We start from the raw sequence: 19,832 nt of genomic DNA, 5'->3' as shown, positions 1-19,832 counted from the left end.
TGCCACCCACCAGCCACCCCCCTGCCCCCTCAATGCCGTCCAGCTGCCACCCTCCAGCCACCCCTCTGCCCCCTTGCTAACATCCAGCTGCTACCGTTCGATTGTTAGAAATTGAACAGTAGCAGCGTAGAGACTCAACGAAAAGACCAAGCGAAAGTCCGAAGATCCCGGCCGGCTGATTCCAGATTCCAACAGATCTTTAGGATCTTCAGGTCTGCTCCAGATTAAAGAATAAAAAAAAAAATTCCAAAAACAAAACATAATTCTTTAATAAATAAATAAATAAACAGATGACTACTGCTTGATTTTACTTACTTTTGCTTTAAACATTTATAAAAATACATAAAGAGCAAATTTTGGCTTCAACTGAGATTAAATATGAAGAAAACATTGACTTTTTTATTTTAAAAGTTCATAGGAATAAAAAAAGGGTCAACAAGAACAATAGAGTTACTGAGGAGAAAGAAATGCCAAAAAATATTAACCACAACTCAAAACTGAATGAAAATCTAATCAGATGTTTTTTAGTTTCAGAATCCACATGTCTCAGCTCACTGATTTCTTATGAAACGTTTTCTTTTGCAACAATTATGTCACTTTGCTCTCTCTCCATGTCTAATTATTTTAAACGTGACGTCAACAAAAGTAAACAACTTTCATAAACTCATCTTTTAAACAAGACAATGAGCAGGAAACTGTTGCAAAACATACAAGACGTCAATGCATAATGATTTATTTAAAAATAATAGAAAAAGAAATTGTAAACTCATAGAAAGTTTTCGTCTTTATTTTATTTTTATTTTTCTGTAGATGAAAACATAAAAAAATAATGGAGCCAAAATCTCTAATGGGGCCAAAAGATAAATTAAATGAAAATCCACAAATGAAACACAACACAAGTGTTGGGAATATCAAAAAGAAGTTGTTAAATTATTATGGGATGGCCACGGGACCTACAGCTTGGTGGCCATTTTGTAGCAACATGCAAAATTTGCCAATTTTCGCCTTTTACAGCATTTTGGGAAAATTAAACTTAATTGAACGATCTTCACAAACTTTCACACACACACATTGCCAGGTTAAGCCAACAACCAAAGTTTCGTTGACCTTTGAACTTGGGAAGAGGCCACCATTTTGGTTTTTTTAATCACTTTTTAGTACCTTCAATAAATGTAAACTCCTTAAGATTCCGACCTATCGGCTCCTAACTCTTCGAGCATCAATGGGAAGCAACTTGGAACAAAAATGTGTTTTTAATTCTATAGATAAGTGTGGCGAGCCTCAAAAAGTACCAATTCCCTGTTGATTGCATATTTTTTTACTGGAAAATTGTGAAAATTGAATCAATCTAACATACAATATGACCATATTAAGAGCATAGAAAACAAAAAAAACTTTGTCGCCAAGGAAATCTAAAAATGTACTTTTGCCGATACTTCTAAAAAAGACATAAACATGTTCGTCACCCCCATGCAACCAAAAAATAAAATGGTTGCTATGGAGATAAACCAACGGAAAAGCCGCCATTTTGGATCAATGGCTTTAATTTTTATGTATTATTCTTGTCACTTAACTGTGTAGCATCCTATTGTCATTAACTACTTTTTGATATAAAATGAAGAAATCAGTTGGAGTCTGCCAAATCATGACACTCCCACTCCCATGCTTTACAGTTGTTATAAACGAGATATTTGGAAAGTGGGCTGCAACTTTGGTCAGTAATCAACCATTAAAAACACATATATCTCCAACAACTCTAAGGTTGAATAATAATTAAACGTATTGTCTTGAAGTAGATTTTTATTGAGTACAGACTGTGTCAAAGATGTTTTGTTTAAAAGAAGTCTCCTGATGCTATTGTTGTTGTTGTTGTTGTTTCCACATGACTTTACCATATCCAATGGGCTTCAATGAAGGCAGGAAAAGATTCTTCTCACACAAACGCGGCAGAACAAATCTCCCTCCCGCCCTCCTTGTAGAATTATTAAACATCAGAAACGACTCCTGATGTAACCTCGGCATGAAACGGAGCAACTTCTTTGAGAAAGCAGAACAGATTTGTGTTAAAGAAGGAACCAAACGTCTGGTAAGTGGGGATTTAAGATCTTTGGTGTTTAAAAACCTTGGAAAATGTTCTAATCTCACAGCAGTTTAGTAGAGAATCTTCAAGTTTAAATAATTAATGGATTTTACTTGCCGTTTAACTAAATGATTTGATTACAAGGATACTAATATATGTGTTTATTTCCTGCAACAAATTTTAATTCTAACAGATTTTTCAGAGAAAATCAAGTGATTTCCTCCCCGTCTTCCAGACATGACGCCTCCTGCGTCTTTCTACTTGTCCTTCTGGCTGAGCCTGCTTCTGGGGCTGCTCTGCCTGCTGTTTGTCATCTGCTGGAGCTGCGTGTGGCGAGGCGGCCTCGGCTGGGACGGCTCATACCTGGAGTTCAACTGGCACCCTGTCCTCATGGTGTCGGGTCTGGTGGTTCTGTACGGCATCGGTGAGTTTTCACTCCGTGGAAATGAAACCCGCTTTCATCAAGCAGAACCAGATTCTGTTTGTTCATTTTTAGAAGAATATCTTATTTAGCAAAAGAACGAAATGAATTTTCCAGCACATTTAAAGTGCAGTTTAGAGATGATTTGTTAGAGCTCCGTGGTTTTAAACAATGTTGCTTTAGGTGAATTAAACTTAATTTAAAGGATTATATCACAAATTTTTCTCTTCTAAGTTTAAAAACTTTTTTTAAAGTTATAAAAAAAACCTCGTCTGTGACTCAGAAGGGTTCCAGACCTCAAGTTAACCTGATGTCATATATTTTAGTTTTATTTTCCATTGTTATAATCAGTGAACGGCGTTGTGTGGCCTACACTTGCCCCCAATTTTTGACCCCTCTCAATGGCTGAGGGACTGCCACACCCCTCACTCCTCCCCTTTTGTCAGAGCTGCATGTAAAAAATAAATTAATCAATTAAACCCTTTTTTTTATATTGCAGCTTTTCTATTGATTTTATCTCCATAGCAACCATTTTATTTTATGGTCGTCTGAGGGTGACGAACAGATCTATGTTGTTTTTAAAAGAATCGGCTAAAATACATTTCTGGTTTAACTTGGCAACGAGGGTTATGTTAACCACGCCCACACTCCTAATATATTCATATTATATGTTATATTGTTTTGTTTAGCTCAAACCAAGGATTAATGTATTCAATCATCACAATATTCCAGATATCACTGTTACTCTCACTTCCCTTGGGGGCCCTCCTCCTGGGTGGGGGTGGGTGACCCCAGGTGGTTGCTTTGAGGGTGGGGCAGGTCCCCCTTGGGGTGCCCTGCCTCTTGCCTAGGGTAGGGGTGGGGGGTGGGGGGTGAGGTGGATGCCAATCACTCTTGGGCGTTGATGGGCTGCTTTTTTTGGGATGGGGGCCCCCTGGCGCGGCGGGGGTCTATTCTTATGGCTGGACTCCTGTACCTCCGTGGTGTTGGAGGCCCCCGTGGCGGGCCCACTGGCCCTGGTCTAGATGGCTGATTGGATTGCCCGGCGGGTGGACATCCTTCTGTATGACATACGGCGCAGGTGTCGAGGGGGGCCGGGGTGCTGGTGCCCCTTCGGTGGGGATTCGGTGGGCACTCAGCCTTTTTTCCAACACAAGAAACCTTCAGCTGTTTGCTCAGCTCTTGGACATGACAAGTTAAAAATTAATAAATAAAATAAAAAGTTTGAGCAACAAGGGAACGCCCCCTTTTCCAAGCTCGCCACGCTAACACAGTTTAAAATCTGCAAACTTTAAAACCAACTTTTTTTCCCCAAGTAGCTTTCCAATGATACTCAAGTAGATAGGAGAACAGAATTTCTAAACGGAGCTTAAATTTATAGAAGGTAAAAGAGGTGATTCATTTTTTTTTAATTCAAGATGGTGGCGTCTTCCCGAGGTCAAAGGTCAGCAAAACTTCAGTTGTGGTTGCAGATTTAACCTGGTGAAATGTGTGCAGTAAATTCTTGAAAATCACTCAAACAAATTGTTTGTTTTTTTTCTGTTGTGCCATAACATGGCCACTAAACCGTAGGTCATGTGACCATCCCATAATAATGGTAACATCTCCTTTGGATACTCCTGACCTGACACATCTGTTTTGGTGTCCTTGGTGGATTTTGAAATATGTATTCTCATAAAGGATTTTGGCCCCTTTCAGGTCTTTTGACGTTTTTGTGCGCAGTGATGTCATCAATTATTTGGGGGAGGGGTCATTATGTCGACAATTCATTTTCACGGAGTCATAGATGTGTTCCAATTTTGGTGAGATTTTAATAAAAAAAAAAAAAGTTTATTCATGTATTTTAAAAAAGTCTTCATACTTCCTATAATCTGACTGTTAATCTGTGTTTAGTTTGTTTTCAATACTTTAAATATGTTGCTATTGTGTTTTTTTGAGTATTTTGCGTCTGTGTTTGCAGCGGCTGTGGTGTATCGTGTGCCGTCCACCTGGAGGCAGAAGAAGTCCACGTGGAAGCTGGTGCACGGCGGCCTGATGCTGCTGGCTCTGCTGCTGTCCGCTCTGGGCTTGTGTGCCGTCTTTGACTTCCACCGGGCCGCCAGCATCCCTGACATGTACTCTCTGCACAGCTGGGTGGGCCTCTCCACTGTGCTGTTGTTTGCCTTTCAGGTAGAAGAAACACATAAAAAAACACACATAAGATGTTGGAGAATTCGTCACCTTTTGCTGTCCCACAGTGGCTCCTCGGCTTGGCTGGTTTCCTGCTGCCGTGTTCTCCTCCGTGGTTTCGCAGCCGACTCAAGCCCGTCCACATCTTGCTGGGGAACGTGGTTCTGATCCTCAGCCTGACTTCCTGTATCAGTGGAATCAATGAAAAACTGATTTTTACACTGTAAGTGCTCAAAAATCTAAACTCACGCAACATGTGGAGACCTTCCAAACAATGTAATCTCCTTTTATCTTCTGTCTGCGTTGCAGGGACGGAAGCACTAACGAATCCTACAGCTCTCTGCCTTTGGAAGCAAAGTTTGCTAACTTTCTGGGTATCCTGATTGTGGCCTTTGGGATGGTTGTCCTGAGAATCTTGTCAAAGGAAGAGTGGCGGCGGCCAGAAACAGAGGAAAGTGCTCACGTGAGTTCTCTGTTGACTCAACCTGTTTTCTTTTCATTTTCACGTTGATTTTTGAATTTTTATTATTTTTATTATTGAGGTGAAAAACTAATCTAATAACGCTTTTTAATTGCAGCCTCTGATGGACGGACACAGAACCTGAAGATACAGAAGAAACTTTAATAAACTTCGTTTATTTAAGTAGGACTTTTTTTTCTCATTTCAATGATTACAAAATAAAAGTCTTCTTGCAGTTTTTGAATTTTTGACTTTGACTAATTGTATTCAATCCTGTCAAGCTCTTATAAGGTGTTATGTGAGTGACTTTAAAGCTTCAGTGACATCATGTTTGGTTACATTTTTAAACTGAACCTGCATTAAGACGACTTAGAGATAAAATAGAAACCCACAGCACAATCAAACTCTTGGAGTTCCACTCCAGTCATATTTGAGCTCTATTAAATGCATTTTCAGGGGTTTTTCATTTATAATTATGTCATTTTTATCCAAAATTAAAAAAAAAAATGTCATCTTTTAGGACATAGTTTCTGTAGAGTGACATGAGTTCAATAAAAATTTTTCCTTTTCCCTCCCCGTTGCGACACATCTTTGTTTCCATGCTCTTCCACTAGCTTACAGCTCCCAACAACCCCCACATTACATTACAACAAAAACGGCGAGCAGAATTGGAGTTATCCAGCCGCACAGTTTTGAGCAAGACACCACCTCGGACAAGGAAACCAAAGAAGTACATGGATCTATTTGTATACAAGTGGATGCATCAGAATTGAGCGAGCGTGGAGCTTGTGGCCCACCAAGCATTTTTTTTCATAACAAATACGCTTTTTTTCAAACAGTATTTCTTTATCTGCTCCAGATTCACGACGATTTGAATAAAAAAAATACTCAGAAACGCAATTTTGTGCTCAGTTTTCTGTAACATTTTACCAAGTCTAGATATCTACTTAGAGAGGATGTCTGCATTTCAAAACTGAAGCAAGAAGTCCAGAGGTTTTGTGTAATTTAGAAACAACAATAACTCTGCTATTTTGGGAAACACAGTAATTTGTACAAAACATGGAACCACAAGGCCTGTAGGAGCAGATGAGCTTTTCTATTTAAATTTGATGAATGATTTCTGCTGAAAGACTGCAAACGAAAAAGTTAAATTAAATAAATTTAATTTATTTGACTACTTTCCCCCTGACTCAGGCTGCAGCTTTTAAAATCCGTTTTAATAAAGGAACAGTTTGGTTAAATAATAACAAGTTACATTTACTCTGAAGTTTTATTTAAATACTGTATTTTCCTAAGAGTATTAGAATAATTTCTATTTTACTTAAATTATATTTTTGATCCAAAACAGTCTTACTCAACTACAACATTTTTGACTTTATTTGTCAGGAATCATAACTAAATTGGCTCAATATAAATATCAATAGATGGTTGTAAATATATTTTCATCACCAATACAAAGATGTGTTTATTTCTTTTGTTTTTAATCCCCTTTCAAAACAAAAACACCCTTGTGCACTTTGTTAACCCAATCTGGTTTGATACCATGTCTTCAAGATCATTAATTTTTATCACATAAATAAGATATATTTACTGTAATTTTCCCTCAAAATTTTTATTATTTTCACACTGCAGTGGCAGTGTATATTTATTTATTTATTTGACAAGGGACAAAAAGAAAGGAAGGAAAAAAGCGGTTTGCTTATTTTTGTAATATTACTTTCAGACGGTAGGGGGAAGACGTGAGTCAAACTTGTGTCTGATTGTCCAACAAAGGAAACGAAGAAGGCGGGCACTTCCCTTTAAGGTTAAAGTTCGTTAGCTGCCAGAGAACAACCGGCTAGCCTGATAGCTAAGAAGAGATAAACAGGCAAAATGGATGTAAATCAGGCAAAACAGGAACACCTTCTTGCACTCAAAGGTAGTTAAGTTTTATGAGAATATTCCAGAAGGTTGTTTTTTGTTGGAATTATCGCGATAATTAGGTATTACTTACATACTTGACGCTAACTGCGGGATCAGCAAACGTTTAAATTAGCTTTCAGAGTTTAAATAAATAATTTTAAGCGACACATTTCCGCTAAAATAATGTGTTTTCTTATGGGAAACTAAAGTATTTTAAATATATTTGTTTTAATACAAGAGTATACCCTCTAGGTTTTCATGTAATGGGTGCAAAAATGGTGAATAATAATGTCCATCGTCGTTCGCTTTTTACATGTTAGCTTGTTTTCCATATTTTTTTGTATTCGTAAATCTGCTAAAATCATAAATTATGTTTTTTTATTCAACAGATCTTTTTATTTTCTCTTAAAAGTTTACCTTTTTAATGTGTTTTTATTAATTGCACTTATTTAAACCCACAACTTCAAAGCGTATGCGTGTTTATATCATTTTAAAAATGGAAAAACTATCAGTTTTAATAAAATCCTGCTAATAAAAGTGTTTCCTGTACCTCAACTATGAACAAATTGATATTTATAGGCGGAAAATGTACGGGAAATTGATCATTAATATTAATAAAACAGGAACTGAGGATCAATCAACCAATAAAAAAATAATATTTTTATGAATTCCCCAAACTAAACGCTCATAAAATCTTCTATAACATAAAAAGTGTACAAAAATAACCCATATACCAACATATTTTGTCCTCTGTATAAGTAAATAACTTAGCAAAGAAGCTTTTTTTCTCTATTTTTGTTATTTTAAATATATATATATATATACATATATATGTATAATTATTCAGGTGATATTTATGATTTATTGTGCTTTCCTGTATTTTTAATGAATCACTTTAGAATGCACAAAACGTGATGTTCACATGGAGCGGCCCCTCCTGTCCTGGATTGTTGTACTTATTCATGCACAAGCTGCAGGAATTTGACATTTGAGGAAACCGTTGTGTGATGGAGAAATCAAATCATCAATGCAACCATCTGACCAGCTTCCTTTTTCCTGACAGTGATGCGGTTAACGAAACCAACTCTGTTCACAAACCTGCCGGTGACGTGTGAAGAAAGAGATCTCCCCGGTGAGTTTTTCTGAACGTTCATCCAAGAAAAAGCGGGAAAAATGTCTCAGCGTTCATAAGTGTGTCTGCTCAGGAGATACAGGATTTCTTTTGTTTGTCGAGATGTTCGGGGAGTATACTGTGAAGGACACCAGGCTTTCTTTAAAAGTGAATATCAGCTTTTGCAATTAAATGAAAAATATTGTAATATTAAACCTGACTTGCACATGTGGCTCTTTTACACCCCTTCACTGTGGCTCCTCTGTTAAAGAAAAATAAAATGAGTGTTTAGTTTTAAGAAGTAATTAAAGAAAAACGTGATTCGGTAGTAAAGTTTAAAAAAATTAAACTAAATCGAACTTATTCAACTCAGTCAAAAGTTTGTGTCACTGTAAGGTTCCAGACTACAGTACCCATAATGCTCTAACAATCCATCAAGCAGCTTTATAGTTTACCCAAAGTCGTGCTAAAATATTTTGACAGATTTTTGAGAACTGTTTACCACAGAAAATCAATTTAAGGTCAGTAAGCTCAAGCAGAATTTATACTTTTGTTGCACCAGATTATATTTTTTAACAAATTCAAGGATTTTAAGTGTGTATTATGGTTCAAAAAACACACTAAAGCTCATTTAATTAGCTCTGATTTAGTTTTTGTTTGTTAGATTTTTTTATTTCTGGCTGAGATGCAACAAACAGTAAAACATCCTGCTTTTTTATTATTATTATTTTACATTATCTATTACTAATTTGCTGCATTGAGATGAACCTATGTGGCACAGGATGTCTTTTATTTCAAATGGAAGTCATGTGAATCTTTGTCAAAAGTCATACACTTTTTACACATTTCAAAAAAGGCTATTTTCTCCTTATTTTTATATTTAATTTGTGCTAAAATACTTCATTTATATTCATCATAATAGCAAGAATAATATAAATAAAATGTTTTTTTATTGTTCTTAAGTGTGAAATGAAATAAAAACAAACTGTGGTTCCGACTGGGCTGTAGTCAGTAAGAAATGGAGTGTTTAAGGTTGCTGACCTCTGGTGTAAAGTTTAGGCACAAATGAATCTTTTTTTTTTCTTCTGGAATACGCCACAACGCCACGGATTCAAAAGAGCAACTGCACATCGAAACTCTAATTACTGCAAAAAGAGTAAATATTGTTAAAAACAATCCCTGATCATACCCACACAAAAAAAACAGTGACAGACGACTCTGAGGATATCCAGAAGTTATTTGATTTCATGCTTGATGTTTGAGCCATATGATTAAGGCTAAAAGGACTGAAACTGTGTTAAGTGGCCTCTAGGTTTACTTTGTTCACATCTGCAAAAAAAGGAATTATTTTAATTTGTACAACTTTGTCAAATTATTATGAATTTCAGATTTTGTAGATTATAGAAAACATAAAAACTTTGTTTATTTATAGTTAGGCAAAACCATGTATGTCGTTCACTGATTCTGCCAGTTTAAAAGCTGGGTTTATCGTCATAGATGTACTTCAGTTGTGAGAGACAGACTGAAAGAATGACAAAAGGGAGAAGAAAAGAGATCATGAACAAACTCAAGGACGACGTTTCAGGACTTTCCTGTCGTTGTCTTTTGCCTTCTTTATTTTGAAGTTGTTCTGCTTTTTTCTGTGCAGGAGATCTGTTTGGTCAGCTGATGAAGCAGGACCCGTCCACCATCAAAGGAGCGGAGTCGCTGATGCTGGGAGAGATGCTCACGCTTCCCCAGAACTTTGGGTAATCACCCCCCAAGCAGGTTCAAATTAGACTAAACTAGCATTTACAAAACTGATTTTTCTTTTGCAGAAATATTTTTCTTGGCGAGACTTTCTCCAGCTACATCAGCGTACATAATGACAGCACTCAGATTGTGAAGGATATTCTAGTGAAGGTAAGAAGGAAACAAGTGTGGCTCATTTCTCTAAGATTTTTTTTTTACTCTTTTTTAAATGTTTTTTTCGGATCTGATTCCTAACAGGCAGACCTACAGACGAGCTCGCAGAGGCTCAACCTCTCCGCCTCAAACTCGGCTGTAGCCGAGCTCAAACCCGAGTGCTGCATCGACGACGTCATCCACCATGAAGTTAAAGAAATCGGCACACATATGTGAGTCCACCTACGTCCTAAAGCATCTTCTATTCTGCCATTTAAACACCCACTCTGATGAAAATTGGGTTATTTTGGCATTTTTCTGATGATATGGAGCATATATATAAACAAAATTACCCTTAAAATGGCATTTTTGAGTATTTTTCTGATCTCTTGTCACTTCGGAAATGGAAAACAATAAATGTTTTTTTTTTTTTATTTTCTTATAAAAACTGCTTAATTATAAATTTAAATTGCTCAAAAGATGATAAAAGTGTGTTTTAAAATCTAAACTGTAAAACAGGGGTGTCAAACTCAATTGCACAAGGGGCCAAAATGCAAAAGACACCTTAGGTCACGGGCTGAACGAGATAAACATTTTTATAAGACTCTAAAACTGAATGTTTAAAACTTTAAAACCGTAACTTATTTACATTATTATGAACTACACAAATAGCATTACCTGTGATAATGCTAGTGTGAATGCTATAAGCTGAATTTGGCCGCTGAAGATGCCAGTGCTGATAGGTGAAGATGCTGAAATTGATAGCTAAAAACGCTGAAGCTGATAGCCAGCTGAAATATTAGCTAAATGCCAAATTAGCCTAAAAAACGAAAGAAAAAAGATAGGTTAGCCAAAACGGCTAGCATGTAGCTGAAAAAATAGCAAAGCTACAAAATATCCTTAAAAATTGGAAAAAAAAACTCAATTAGCCAAAAACAGCTAGCCTGTAAATATTAGCCTAACTTCAAAATAGCCAAAAAAACGTAAAAAGAAAAGCCTAAATTTGTCAAAACAGCTAGCATGTAGCTGAAATATTAGCCAAACTCCAAAATAGCCTATAAATAACTTAGTAAATGCCAAAATAGTCCAAAAAACTAGCATAATGCTCATTTTTAAAACTTAAAAACAGTAACTTTTTAACTTGATTATGAATAATAAAAAGGCAGGAATATTATTCCAGAATGAATCAACTTAAACCTTAAATAACTTTCAGTATTTTACTCTCCATAAAAATATTTTTTGTCAAAATTATACAAGTTAGAAATAAGATAACATCGGGCCATTAATAACAATAAAATAAAATGATCTGGAGGACTGGATCCGGCCCCTGGGCCGTGACTTTGACACATGTGCTCTAAATGAAATTTCTGAAACTTTTCCTTTCTTCCTCTTCCAGTTTAGTCTGTGCGGTCAGCTACACCACGCAGTTCGGGGAGAAGCTCTATTTTCGCAAGTTTTTCAAATTCCAGGTAAACACGTTTCTCGTTAGGACGGCTGTGCTGAAGCTGGAGGCGGCTTGAGAAATGCCACCACGAGGCAAACGCGGCCACTCCACCCCATGAGGAGTCACTTCCAGTCCAAGCTCTGCTCTCCTGGTTCTTTTAGTTTTGCGGTGGAATGGCGTCACAGAGTGAAAAAAGCTTCAGTTTTCAATCTTTTCTCCATCAGGTTTTGAAGCCGCTGGATGTAAAGACAAAGTTCTACAATGCCGAGGTAAATGCAGAGCTTGGGTTTCAGTCAGTGACGTTTTAGAGGGCGTAAGTGTTAGATTAGACCTCCTGGAAAACTCTTAGATCTCCAGAGATGATTGATTTTTCCATTCTCAAAGTTCTTGTGAAGTAAAATCTGGAGATGAAGAGTTTTCCTCTTACGCTTTTCCTCATTTTCATATCAGTAGCTTTAGTTTTTTTATGCACATATTCATTGTCATCAACTTTTTGCATGTAACTCCATTTGTTCATGATGTCTTTGTATTTTATTTTCTCCATTAGAGCGACCTCAGTTCTGTGGTAATTCTTTCTTCTGTTGTCATGCCTCAAAGTTGGCTCTCCATCCATTCCTTTTCGGTGCAGCAGACTTTTCATCTCTGAGCTCAAAAAAAGGAAAAATCTGGAGGCGATGTTGACCTGACCCTCCAGGAGTTTTCTTTTTGCTCTTTCCGTGCCTTTCGCAGCTTTCACAGGGCTCGTTTGTGGTGCTGAAACACAGAAATCACAGAGAAAAATGACGCCACACATCAAGTCTGATGTCATAAATAATCCTGACTGATGGGTTAATCTGATTGGTGGGTGTTGCTTTGGGGGGTGTGGCCACAGATTTACCTTTTCACCCTTAAAATGGCTAAAGATTTCCTCACGCAGCCTTTTGATCATGTTGAATTAAACATACATGACTTTACATTCAGACGAGGATCAGATGTTTTTCCAGAAGCTGCAGGCATGAACTAATCTCTGCTTTTTCTCTTGTTCAACTCGACTCTGATGTAGAGGTTGCACCGAGAAACGTGTTGATCTCCTGAAGCATCAACCAGACCGTCTACAACATGGGATTTAGAGCATCTAAAAAAACGTTTTGTTGAACTTTAATTTATGCTAATTTAGCTAAAGAAATTTTACTACAGAAACAATAAAAGAATAGTGCCTCATTTTAACGCTAAAATGATTCTTAGCAATGATAAAAACTTAAATGTGAGAAGGTACGCTGTCCAAACCAAGTCCTAATATGTTTCACATTTCTGAAAAAAAGTTGAATAATAAACAATCCTTTAAACCCCTTATAAAGTCTTGAAGCTAAACTGTTAAATATTTGATGAAAAAAGTAAAAAAGAAATACAGAAATAATGCTGAACAAGGCTAAACGCTTCATAAACTAAAACTAACAAGTAAATGATGAATTCTGAAGGTCAAAGTCCTACAGTTTTTCATAAAATAACTGAATAAAGTTACATTTATTGATTTATTCCAGTGGAGAAATTTCCAAGAAAAACCAAATCAGCTCCTCAAATTGAATAAATGATATGAAAATGTCAAAAAAAATTGAAGAATGTATTTAAATTATGCAATAATGCAAAAATATGTTCTGTTTTTGGCTGAGAAATGCCAAAATTAACTTCAATAAATTCTAAAATTGCCAAGACAAAGGATTTAAAACTGTCTAAAAATTCTAAAAATATTTTTACATTTTCTAAAAAATGCTATATTCAAAATATAGATTAGTATTTGTGCTTATAACGGCTGAGCAATGCCAAAAAAGTCAAAGTTATCTCCTTAAATTGATTAGATAAATGATGCAAAATTGTCTAAAATCTCCAAAAAGGTTTTTCAATAACTTAATAATGCTGAATTAAAACAATATATAGCTTTTTGCTTTTTATTTTATGCTAAGTATTGCCAAAATTAACCAAATTCCCTGTTTAAATTGATTAAATGAACTATGTAAAATTGTCTAAAAGTTACAAAAATAATTTAAATGACTTTGTAATGCATAAAAAATGTTTTTTGGTTGAAAAAACTAAAATAAACCAAATTAAATCCTAAAATTAATTAGATAAATTTTGCTAAATTATCTAAAAGTTTGAATAATGTTTTTAAATGACTGAAATATGCATTTAAAAAATATTATTTTGGCTGAGCAGTCCCCAAATAAACATAATTAAACTCCTGAAATGAACAATATCAATGATGTAAAATTGTCTACAATTTCGAACAATGTTTTTAAATGACTGAATAATGAATAAAAGTTATTATTTTGCTGAGTAATGCCAAAATAAACCAAAATAAATCCTAAAAAATGTATTAAGTAAATTATAATAAATTGTCTGAAAATATCTAGAATGTTTTAAAATTACTCATTAATGCAAATATTAAAAAGCAATCCAAGAATAAACCAAATCAACTCATAAAATTAACTAGATAAATTCAGTAAAATCGTGTAAAATGTTTTTTAAATTACTAGATAACATCGACTAGAAAGGATCTTGTGATGGTGAAGAATGCTTACTAAGTTAACAGTTATATAATTGGTATAATTTTCTGGATACACCGTTTTCCATTAAAAATTTGCTATTTTTGGCACCAATTGGACATTTCAGTCTGAAGACTCATTAGCAAATGGGCTAAAAAGCTTTTATATGCTGCACATATGAGCAGTTAGAATGTTACCAACCAAAAGAACCCAATGAACCGATGCTGGAGATTCAGTTATCTTCACAAGTAGACGTGCAGCCTCTACTCCGTCCTGCAGCGCGGCACTTGTACTAACACGTTCTCAAAGGTTCTCTGAGCAAACCTGAGAGGATCTAATTCATGTTTGATTTCCCATGAATGTTTGTTTGCCCACTAAAGGACTCTCACATCACCTGAAGAGTAGCTCAAAGGATAAATTCATGTTTTCTTGCCAGATTTTTTCAGGCTCATAAACACAAACCTTGAGGACATGGCTCACTTTGTCCTCCAGAGAACTTTGAAATCAGTGTCACCCACTTCAAAAACGCTGAAATTATCCTTTGAGGCAGTGAGATATAAACGTCTAACCTCAGTGAGTCGTGATTCTAGTGTGACTCTCCTCCTTCCAACCCCTGCGCTCCAGACGGACGAAGTCTTTCTGGAAGCTCAGATCCAGAACATCACCACCTCGCCCATGTTCATGGAGAAAGTCTCTCTAGAACCCACTATTATGTACAACGTTACAGAGCTCAACACAGTCGCCAGCGGGGATGATGGGTAAAAAAAAACCTCTTCCTTGCTGTTTACAACTCAAAGCTAAACTCTTTTTGATGCTAATTTGGATATTTCGCCTCTCAGAGAGTCGACGTTTGGGAAAATGTCCTACCTGCAGCCCATGGATACGCGGCAATACTTGTACTGCCTGAAACCCAAGGCGGAGTACGCGGAGAAGGCCGGCGTCATCAAGGGCGTCACCATGATCGGCAAGCTGGACATTGTGTGGAGGACCAACCTCGGGGAGAGGGGGAGGCTGCAGACCAGCCAGCTACAAAGAATGGTATCTTTACTGAGGCCTGACGGTCCTATAGAACTTCCCCTGACGGCCGTGTCACACTGCCACTACGTACATTTTATTTGTATAGCACAGATGAAAATTGGTGGAAAAAGTTTTGGTCTTTAATGTGAAATTTTCACAGATATATCACAAATGAACCACGTTAAAAATTACAAACAAACAAACCGCGCAAAGATCACTAAACGCGCCCTTCATTGAGTTTCTTTGAGTTTTTGCAAGTCATATCCGCACCTGTATGGAGCTATTTTGGGGCCATAAATATTTAAAACCCAAATAAAACATTTTGAAAAAATTATTGGTGCTTCGCCAAAAAAAAATGTAAAATGTCCAAAACTTTTTGCTATTCTTAAATAAACGTAATTATATTCAGCTTCAAATGTTCTGTTTTTTAGGTTTCAAAACTCAAAATTTGAATTTAAAAACTTTTTTCTCCAGTTTAAACCTTAGAAAATATTAAAAAAAAACTCCCTTTAAACGTCCTTAAAATGTAATGTTAGCCCCCCCAACACGCTACAACAGGGCCAAAAGTATTGAAACTAAAATAAAAAAAAATTAGTGTGGAAAAAAAGTTTTAAAATTATAATTTTTAGTTTTGAAACCAAAAAAAAAAAACACCATTATTATATTTTTTAAAGTTGTTTTATTTGGGTTTCAAATAATATTGGCCCTAATTTAGCTCCATACACCTGCTGTACCCATCCCCCTCCCGCAGCACTGCCCCGCGAGAGGCCCAACCCCCACCTGGACGAGCCGGACCGGGGGAGGGGCGGGTCATGCGTGATTATTGGGCTGTTTGAATGCAATGATGTCATTTTAACGTGACAGTATAAGCAATGTAAAAGTTGGACCTCGGTGGTACATGAGTGAGAAGCTTGTTAGACGTACATGGAACAGTCGTGCAAGCATCTTGCAAAAAATCACGAACAATTGCACAAAATTGCGTATAAACTAAGTAAAATAAACTGAAACTGCGTAATTCTAAACTGACCAAAAGTTTTGAACAGCTGAAAATCAAATTCATGTACTGTCCTGTCCACCGAAACCCTCGACGGACATCTGTGCACATTAGCGGAGACCGAAATTACATACGTGGAAAATGCCCGTAGCGGCAGTGTGACACGGCCTTAACACTCCCTGATGTCCTGCAGGCTCCGGGGTACGGCGACATCAGGCTGTCCTTGGAGATGATCCCCGACACCGTCAACCTCGAGGAACCTTTCGACATCGTTTGTAAAATCACAAACTGCAGGTGCAAACTCTTGGAAAATGCTGCTTTCTGTACTTTTTTAAAACCACTTAGTCGTTCAGAAGAGATGAGGCAAGTCTAGTATCAGGAGGTAATTCAAATTGAAGGTCGTTTTATGGGTTTTACTGAAAAAGTTGAGTTAAAAACTTAAACAACAGAAAATAAATAAGTGTAGTAGAAAGGTTTAGCTTTAAAATGCTAAGCTAAAGAATAGCTTGTAGGCGGGAAGAGTCATGAGTAGAAAAAAAACAACAAAATGATCACTTAAAACCATTGACTGCATATGAGAACTGGACTGAGTGACCACTCCCCCGAAGTAAACCATTTTTCTATCTGTCGAGTCACACTCACTGTCCAGTTCTCATACACTACTCTTAAATATAAAGTGTTTAAATTCTATTTTTATAAAAGTGTGGCTAAGATCAAAGGCTAAGCTTTGCTTGCAAGTGAACACTAGCATGTTTCGGTACCATTGACCACATTAGGGGAAGTGTTGCAAGTTTGAACGGATTCAAAAATGGATGAATAGGAAGCTCAGAGATGAAACCATCTCTATGTTCAGCTGTCAAGTAGTAAAGTATTTCTTCCTTTGTTGAACCCTTTAACACCAGAACTTTAGCTCAACTGTTGATGTTCTTTAGACGCCAGAATCCGCTAATTCACTGTGATGGCGTAAACGGTCGAAGAGCTATGCTGCGTACACACCGAACGTGATCAGTCACGATTTACCGCGTGTCGAAAGAGGGGTGGGCCACGCAAATTTCGCATTTGGCGTGAACGCAGCTAGCGGTAAAATTTAAAAAGAGAGTGTGTTATTTTGATGTCACTGGGGATATCGCCGTGGGTCAAGGGTTAAGTTCAGCATTGGTCTCAAAAATAAAAAAACAATGAGATTCAGTAATTAAACATTAGATTTGTTATTTACATTGGGAGGGAATGAACCACCCTCAAGAGTTCAGTGTGAAAGTACAGCAGATCAAAGAAATGTTTAACCTTTTGTAGGGGTTCTTCACCCATACCTACTGAGTAACGAGCTGTACAAATACATATTAGATTGCTTTTGGCTGCATTTTTATTGTTGGTGTTGATAAATTTGGGAAAATGTTTCACTTTTTATAGATACAAATCTGTCACTACTATTGAACATTAACTAACCTTTAAAGAGAATAGGGAAAACAATGAAGCGTCAAGTGAGTCTTCTTCAGATTTCAGGGATTTCATAAACAAACAAAGTATATTTTCCTGTTCCTTACAAACAAACATTCTTTCTCCAGCGAGAGAACCATGGATCTGGTGGTAGAAATGTGCAACACGCGGTCGATCCATTGGTGCGGTATATCGGGCCGACAGCTGGGTAAACTCAGCCCGGGCGCCTCCCTCTTACTGCCCCTCACCATCTTCTCCTCCGTCCAGGGCCTCCAGGTACGATCCCAGCCGTCCACGTTGGCGCTTCACCTGTTCTGCTCAAATACTGACTTCTTCCTGGTTGTTTCAGAGCATTTCTGGACTCAGACTCACAGACACGTTTCTGAAGAGGACCTACGAATACGACGACATTGCACAAGTGTGTGTGATTTGTCCGTACACCAGCAACGAATGCTAGTGACTTTTACTTTTTTGTTGTTTTTGCATTTTAGAATGGACCAACTGTGGAACTGTGCACTTCATATTTGACTCTTTTTGCAAGCTAAGGGGATAATACTGTATTTTAAAATGAATTGTTAATAATATAAACTTCTTTTCCTTAAAAGAAAATCTTGTAAATGTGTAATAAGTGTTAATAAATTCTCTGTAAACTTTCTTTTTCTTTTTTTTTGTGTCACTTTGAATACGTTTGTGATCCTGATCCCACATTTGAAAACCGCCCCCAAAATAAATAATTCTGAATATGATGTACATGTACATCATTATTTTGTTACAATGATGTAAGTTTAGCTTAAAGTTTCAGGACAAATCAAAGCTCGTCTTTCTATGATTACAACTCCCCTTTTCTATTTGTGTTTCTGTTCATATGAAAGACTGTTGCTCCAGACTCCAGGCTGATGAGTCAGCCAATCAAAAGCGAGCCAGTATGAAGCAGGAAGTTTAGCTGCTTTCCTATGACCAATCGGTCAAAACCTGACCTCAAACATGGCAGGAAATTTCACAAAATTGCTTATTTTTGATGTGTTGTCTGTATATAGAGAACTGGACTGAATAATCCCTCCCTCCTCACGTTCCAAATAGGAAGTACCTGCTGGCTCCAAGAACTCAAAATCCAATCGACTTCTACTAAGAAGTAACTCCAAATAGTGGCGTCCATGTCGCAGAAAAATGGCGACTAAATTGGCTTCATTTTGCTGGAGTCAAAGGTGATGTCAGAGCCACTCTGTCCAGTTCTACATATACAGTAAATGGTTTGACAGAGCTGAGAATGGAGGTAATGTTTGGTGTATTAACTGTATATTGAGAACTGGACAGAGTAACCCCACCCCCTTCATGCTCAAAACAGGAAGTACCTGCCGGCTTCAAGACGCCAAAACCTAATAGACTTCTATTGAGAAATAACTCCAAATGGTCGTGTCCGTATTGCAGAAAAAGGACAGCTGTTTTGGCTTCATTTAGCTGGAGCCGCGGGTGGCCTCACAGCCACTCTATCCAGTTCTATATGTACAGGCAATGGTTTAACAGAGACAAGAATGGAGTTAACGCATACACTGTATATTAAGAATGTTTGATGTGTGATGCATTGACTGTAAGCACCTTGTGTTTCGGCCGAAGAAAAAGGTGCTATACAAATAAAGTTTAAAGTTTATGTAGAAAACTGGACTGAGTAACCTGATTAACTCCTCCCCCTTTGTGTTCAAATACAGGAAGTACCTGCTGGCTCCAAGAAGCCAAAATCCAATTGACTTCTATTGAGAAATGACTCCAAATAGGGTGTCTGTATCAAAGAAAAATGACAACTTAATTGGCTTTTTTTTGCTGGAGCCGAAGATGACGTCACAGCCACTCTGTCCAGTTCTTTGTATACAGTCAATGGTTTGACAGAGACGAGAATGGCGTTAACACATACACTCTATATAGATAACTGGACTGAGTAACCCCTTTTCATTCATGTTCAAAACAGGAATTTACCACCGGCAACAAGAAGCTAAAATCCAATCGATTTCTATTAAGAAAAAACTCCAATAATTCCAAATGTGTTTCACAGAAAAATGGCGACGGAATTGGCTTCATTTTGCTGGAGCCGACGGTGACCTCACAGCTGCTCTGTTTAGTTCTATATAAACAGTCAATTGTTTGACAGAGACAAAAAAGGAGCCAACTGAAATTATATATATGTATATAGAGAACTGGACTGAGTAACCCCTCCCCTTTCAAGTTCAAAACAGGAAGTACCTGCCAGCTTCAAGAAGCTAAAATCCTATTGAGAAATAACTCGGATAACTCCAAATGGCTTCATTTCCCTGGAGTTGAAGGTGACCTCACAGCTGCTCTGTCCAGTTCTATCTATACAGTCAATGGTTTGACAGAGACAAAAAAGGAGCAAACTGAAAT

General features: G+C 37.0%; 2 protein-coding genes across 5 annotated transcripts; both read left to right on the top strand.

Moving 5' to 3' along the window:
• The first annotated feature begins 1,745 nt into the window (after positions 1 to 1,745).
• On the top strand, positions 1,746 to 5,826 carry LOC112163331 (cytochrome b ascorbate-dependent protein 3). Of its 3 annotated transcripts, XM_024299678.2 has the most exons (6): positions 1,746 to 2,086; positions 2,316 to 2,504; positions 4,462 to 4,670; positions 4,739 to 4,893; positions 4,980 to 5,133; positions 5,249 to 5,826. In XM_024299678.2, the coding sequence occupies exons 2-6, from the start codon at positions 2,318 to 2,320 to the stop codon at positions 5,273 to 5,275; spliced, it is 732 nt and encodes a 243-aa protein (XP_024155446.1). In that variant the 5' UTR covers positions 1,746 to 2,086; positions 2,316 to 2,317; the 3' UTR covers positions 5,276 to 5,826. The 3 variants fall into 3 exon arrangements, with proteins under 3 accessions (XP_024155446.1, XP_036070468.1, XP_036070469.1); XM_036214575.1 differs by having other exon boundaries at positions 4,980 to 5,826; XM_036214576.1 differs by lacking the exon at positions 1,746 to 2,086 and having other exon boundaries at positions 2,110 to 2,504; positions 4,980 to 5,826.
• A 1,064-nt stretch (positions 5,827 to 6,890) lies between these two features.
• Positions 6,891 to 18,093, top strand: trappc13 (trafficking protein particle complex 13). Of its 2 annotated transcripts, XM_024299614.2 has the most exons (13): positions 6,891 to 7,048; positions 8,096 to 8,164; positions 9,792 to 9,891; positions 9,961 to 10,045; positions 10,133 to 10,260; positions 11,424 to 11,496; positions 11,696 to 11,740; positions 12,019 to 12,036; positions 14,615 to 14,748; positions 14,830 to 15,028; positions 16,195 to 16,295; positions 17,567 to 17,714; positions 17,788 to 18,093. In XM_024299614.2, the coding sequence occupies exons 1-13, from the start codon at positions 7,003 to 7,005 to the stop codon at positions 17,893 to 17,895; spliced, it is 1,254 nt and encodes a 417-aa protein (XP_024155382.1). In that variant the 5' UTR covers positions 6,891 to 7,002; the 3' UTR covers positions 17,896 to 18,093. The 2 variants fall into 2 exon arrangements, with proteins under 2 accessions (XP_024155382.1, XP_024155383.1); XM_024299615.2 differs by lacking the exon at positions 12,019 to 12,036.
• Positions 18,094 to 19,832: the final 1,739 nt, after the last annotated feature.

This window comes from Oryzias melastigma, linkage group LG12 (genome assembly GCF_002922805.2).
Source record: "Oryzias melastigma strain HK-1 linkage group LG12, ASM292280v2, whole genome shotgun sequence".
NCBI lineage: Eukaryota > Metazoa > Chordata > Actinopteri > Beloniformes > Adrianichthyidae > Oryzias > Oryzias melastigma.
Note: the sequence above shows the minus strand (reverse complement) of the source record. Positions and strands in the feature narration are given on the sequence as shown.